Source organism: Lipotes vexillifer, unplaced genomic scaffold (assembly GCF_000442215.2).
Source record: "Lipotes vexillifer unplaced genomic scaffold, Lipotes_vexillifer_v1.1 scaffold1094, whole genome shotgun sequence".
NCBI classification, from domain to species: domain Eukaryota; kingdom Metazoa; phylum Chordata; class Mammalia; order Artiodactyla; family Lipotidae; genus Lipotes; species Lipotes vexillifer.
Window position 1 is genome coordinate 707,230 of NW_006792775.1, and position 5,185 is coordinate 712,414.

General features: G+C 62.9%; 1 protein-coding gene across 1 annotated transcript in view; it reads right to left on the reverse strand.

The window, feature by feature from the left end:
- Positions 1 to 712: 712 nt before the first annotated feature.
- The window catches only part of MUC6 (mucin 6, oligomeric mucus/gel-forming), a 25,341-nt gene continuing 20,868 nt past the window's right edge, over positions 713 to 5,185 (reverse strand). The window contains exons 33-36 of the mRNA XM_007465996.1: positions 4,192 to 4,584; positions 3,441 to 3,845; positions 1,217 to 1,319; positions 713 to 890 (exon numbers count right to left, since the gene is read on the reverse strand). Coding sequence (XP_007466058.1) covers positions 713 to 890; positions 1,217 to 1,319; positions 3,441 to 3,845; positions 4,192 to 4,584 — 1,079 coding nt within the window. The remainder of the gene's footprint in view (positions 891 to 1,216; positions 1,320 to 3,440; positions 3,846 to 4,191; positions 4,585 to 5,185) is intronic.

Sequence of the window (5,185 nt, forward strand, 5' to 3'; positions counted from 1 at the left end):
GGGGGGAGGGGAGGGGAAGGCCGGGGGCCTGCAGTGGCATCCCTTCTTGGCCCATGCTTGTGTGGGTCCGACCCCATGAGCCGGACGCGGGTCTGGGGACTCACAAATGCCCGAGGGGCGCGGGAGACGGCAGGAGCAGAGCTCAGGAGCCTTTGTGCCTTGACAAGTGCCAGTTTATTTGTTGTCTGTTCACGGTGGGCTCATGGTGCACAGCGCCTGGTGCCCCCTCCCCAGGGTGAGCTTTGTTGGTGGGCAAGCGGTGACGCTGGCCTCTCCTTTCCCTTCCCCGACTGCAGGGCCCCTCCCCTCGCTGTGACCCGAGCCTCTCCCCCACCCTTCTCTGCTTGGGCGGCCCTTGTCTCCCCAGGAACCCCCTCTGCAGCAGCCTTCCTCACTCCTGCCACCGGGGGTGGGGTTCTGGTCCCAGCAGGACTGGAAGGCTGCCTTCGAAGGCCGGGAGGCTGTGTGGATGGGCGGTGGGCAGTGCCCTGTGCAATCCCGAGGCTGGCAGTCCAGTGCAGCCTGCTGGGTTTGGTCAGGGTCTGCAGGACCCCCGCCTGCAGCCCCTTTCTCTTCAGATGCCCGGGTGAGCTGCATCTGAGGGCTCTTTGAGGCCATGCCCTGTGCCTAGGAAAGGGGCTGCTGGGCACAGTGAGTCGGGGTGAGCGGGTGCCGGGGGCGCGGCTTGGTCCTCACTCCCGGGGCCAGGTCTCTAGTCTCCGCAGCGCTGGGAGCGGCACGTGCAGCTGCTGAATACCTGCAGCCTGAGCGTCAGCCGCCGTCCCCTCACCCTGGGGTCCGGGCAGGGCAGCACGAGCTGCTTCTCATGGGAGCTGAGGGGGTGGCAGCAGCTGCAGTTGGTGTCCACTTGCATGGTGTCAGTGTTGAAGCTGCAGAGGGGCGGCGGCACGGAGCGCAGGTCAGGGCGGCGGCCTCAGGAGCGCTCCTGCCCCGCCCCGGTCGCTCGGAGAGGTGGACACCAGGGTCCCAGGCTGCGCCTTCGCGGAGGGGCTGGCCTCGCTTTGCTGACCTCCCCAGCTCCCGGCAGGTGTGGTGGAGGTGGATGCGGGCCGGGGCCACCCGATGGGGCAGCACGCTGCCTGGGCCGGGAGCTCTCGGTGGATCTTCCCCAGCTCCCACTGGGAGCGCCTCTGTCGAGCAGGGCGGGTTCCAAGTCCGGGACCTGGACAAGGGCCGCACGGGGCCGACAGCTCACCTGGCCGAGGAGGCGCAGACGCCCTCGCAGCGGGTCACCGTCACGTTGGCCGTGCACCCCTGGTAAGTGACCTCTTCCTCAAACTCCCTCACGCTGCAGGTCCCTGGGAGCCGAGAGGCAGGCATCAGACGGCGGCCCCGCGGCGGGGCTGGAGGACAGGTGTGGCCTCTGGGGGCTACACACCTGGCCCTCTCAAGGGCAGGAACTGACATGCGTGGCTCTGGGCCTCGGGCTTTTAAATCCCTTTTCCTGTGGCAAGGTGGATAGTGCCGGCTCCACCAAGGGAAGGCTGCCAGCTGCCTGACAGCTTAGATGATCTGGATGCGGCCGTGTGGGCGCCTGCCAGCGCTTTCGTGCCCATGGTGGCATCTTCCCTGGGCCCCCACCTGCACTCGGGCCCCTGCCCCAGGCCATCTCCCCTTGTCCGAGCCCCACTGAGCTCAGACCTCATGGCTTTGCATGGGAACAAAGCCTGGTATCAAGTCTCTCACTGTGTGTTTTCTTCCTGAAAGTTGGCTACACTGGGAGTCCCCCAGGGTCAAGGGTTTTCTCAGAGGAGGAGGCATATTCCCAGCACTGGCCCCAGCCTCCCTCTCCACCTCCCCTCCTGGCCTGACACCAACCTGTGGGTAGAGGTGTTTCTGGTCTTCTGGGCTTAGTACCTGCGGTAGGGATGGGGTAGGGTATTGGCATCCCCTGAGGGGACGTTTGGTATCACAAGAGCTCCCTGCAGGGGTGTGGACCTGGCTGTGAGCTCTGTCCTGCATCTGTCCCAGTGGACAGACTGTAGTGGGTGCCCTGACAGCTGGCAGAGCAGTGTTGCCGTTAGAAACTGTCAGTGTGGGACTTGAGTGAAAAAGCAAAGACTGGACAGTCTTTCCTGCCTTCCCACCTGCCCCCTTCCAAGGTCTCCCTGTGGCCTTGAGCCCTGCCTGCCCTGCTTTTCCACTGGAGGTGGGACAAGAGGCCTGGCGGGCATGGGGGTGCTTCCCTGTGGCTCCCACTGCCCCCAGCCCTCCTCCCCTCCTGCTCTCCTGCTCCCTCGCCCCACGCCCTGGGTCCCCTCTTCCTGGGCAGCCTCCACCCAGTCCTTGTCCCACAAGAGAAAACACTTTTTTTTTCAATACCATCCTGCAGTGGTGGACAGTCCTGCTGGGGGAAGGCTGGGGGTGTGAGAGGGGAGCCTGCTCCAGGGGACGGGTGCTGTGCAGGGGAGGGGGTGTCCCTGGAGGACAGGGTGGGCTTAGGCAGGCCTGGGGCAGGAAGGTAGAGCAGAGCTGGAGGCACCTGCAGCACTGAGACCTGGGTGGGCCCCAACCCTGGAGTGCAGGCGCCCCGGTCGCTAGTCCCAGCTCGGGCCCCGACGATCACCTGGGGTGAGGAGCGTGCCTGCTTTCTGCAACCGGGGGGAGGGTTGCGAGAGTTAAAACTCAAGGTCCTTCTGAGCTCTGCAGAGGGTCGCCCTGGAAGGCTGCTGAGGGGGTCACCTCAAAGGGAGGCCAGGACTGCAGCAGGGACGTGGAGGGGCGGGGGGCTGAGGGAGGCAGGTGCAGGACAGTCAGGCCCTGAGGTGGGGAAGGGGGCCACCTGGGAGAGGCCAGGTGCCCATTTAGGCCAGACTGGAATTCACTGGAGCTGTGCCCTGAGAAGAGGGGAGAAAGGATCTGGGACCTGGCCAAGAGAGGCTGAGGAGAGGCCCCGAGAACACGTAAGCAACATACAGCAGAGGACAGGCTGGAGAGGGGGTTGGGGGAGATGTGACTTGGCCACTGCCTGCTGGTGGGGGCCCTGTCCTTGTAGACACCCCCAGGACACAGCTGAAGCAGCAAAGCTCAGAGACCTGGAATGGCACTCCAGGGCTGGTCGGAGGCCAAGCTGCGGCTGCCCCAGGCTGTGCACGACCCCGAGTCTGCTCTGTGCGCTGTGCTGCCTGTGGCCATCCCCAGGCAAGGGAGGTGAAGGCTTTAGGAGGAGAAAAGGAGGCGCACCTGCTGCAAGGCCTGGGCCAGCCTCTGTGGGTGTGTGCAGGTCATGATGGGGCACAGCAGAGGTGGGAGCAGAGGCCGAGAGGCAGTGCCCGTAGGGTCATCAGGAAATGTGAGGGGATAAGGAAAGGCGGAGATCCCACGGGAGTGACCCAGAGTATTGTCCAGAGTGGAGAGACAAGGCTGAGAAGAAGCGTGCACCTCAGGTCATGAGGTGGCTGCAGAGAGATGTCGCTCACCTGGAGAGCTGGGTAGAGATGTGATGAGAGAGGAGATGGATTGGCCCCTGGTGGAAGAGGACCTGGCAGTGGGAAAGGAGGAGCTTCCATGTGCAGTGATGGAGCCGGTCAGGAATACGCTGGCCGGCAGCCTGGTGGTACTTGGCTGTCTGGTGGTGAGGTTGGTGGCTGGGGAATTTGGGATGGCTGTCACTCCCAGGGTAGAAGACAGGAGGCCCTGCGTGGGGGCTCGGGTCGTGAGGGAGGTGGACTTTGAGGTAGTGGACCGAGAGGACAGAGCTGAGGAGGTGGGCTTGCTGGCTGTGGTCCGGGATGTAGACAGGACCATGGTACTGGGAGTGGGGAGAGGGGACAGCGTGGGAGAAGATGGGGGTGAGAGGGAGGGCCTGACAGACACGATGGTGGCTGGGGAAAAGCGGCTGGCAGACAGGGGGGCTGTGTGTGATATGGTCACGGGTGCAGAGGGGGAAGGGCTGTACGGAGCTGAACTAGCGGTCGGGATGCTCTGTGAAGTGGAAACTGCTGAAGGTGATGGGGAAGATGATATAAAAAGAGGAGTGGTGTGTGAGGACACGTGAGAAGGAAGAGAGGAAGTGGTGGGCAGGGAGGAGAGGGTGGAGGTGCTGGATGAAGACGAGGGGTAATGTGGAAGGTTCGACACAGAAACGGAAGTGGTGAAAGGACTTTGGCTTGGGTTTAGAGGAGATGGGGAAGGTAACGTAGAGCTAAAGCTAGAGCTTTGTGGTCGTACTGTGCTGACTGAGTTCTGGGCTCGGGTGGTCCCTGTTGTGGTCTTTGTCAGTGGTGGGGCTGTGGGTGTGGCGGTCCCTCTTGTGGCCTTTGTCAGTGGCGGGGTTCTGGGTGTGGAGGTCCCTGTTGTGGTCTTTGTCAGCGGCGGGGCTGTGGGTGTGGCGGTTCCTGTTGTGGTCTTTGTCAGTGGTGTGGCTGGGGGTGTGGTGGTCCCTGTTGTGGTCTTTGTCAGTGGCGGGGCTGTGGGTGCGGCGGTCCCTCTTGTGGTCTTTGTCAGTGGCGGGGTTCTGGGTGTGGTGGTTCCTGTTGTGGTCTTTGTCAGTGGCAGGGCTGTGGGTGTAGGCTCTGTTTCTGTGACAGGGATGTGTGTTGATATGGGTGGGGTGCCAGTTGGCTTTGGGGTGGAGGAGGTAGCATGGGACTCTTCTGTTTGGGTGATGACTTGGTGAAAGGTTGGAGTCACTGAGGAAGTGGCAGATGTTGACGTATGGATGGGAAGGGTCTCTGGGTGTGATGTGATGGGGTAGGTGGTAGTGGTCTGGAAGGGCGTTCCCGTGGATGGAGCTGTTGTGTGGGAGGTGGTGGGGACAGAACGGGTCGGGGTGGAGTGAGTGGTGAAGGGGGTGTGTGGCCCAGTGGTGGTGGCCATGGTGGTGTGTGTCACGGGTGTCCCTGCGCCTCTACTGGTGGATTTAAGGGAGATGGTGGTGAATGGTGGGGACGTGGTTACATGGAGGGCATTTGAAGTAGAGTGTGATACCGGGACAGTGGAGGTTGCGGCTGTGCTGACCGAGTTCTGGGCTTGCGTGGCCCCTGTCGTGGTCTTTGTCAGTGGCGGGGTTCTGGGTGTGGTGGTCCCTGTTGTGGTCTTTGTCAGTGGCAGGTCTGTGGGTTTGGTGGTCTCTGTTGTGGTCTTTGTCAGTGGTGTGGCTGTGGGTGTGGCGGTCCCTGTTGTGGTCTTTGTCAGTGGCGGGGCTGTGGGTGTGGTGGTCCCT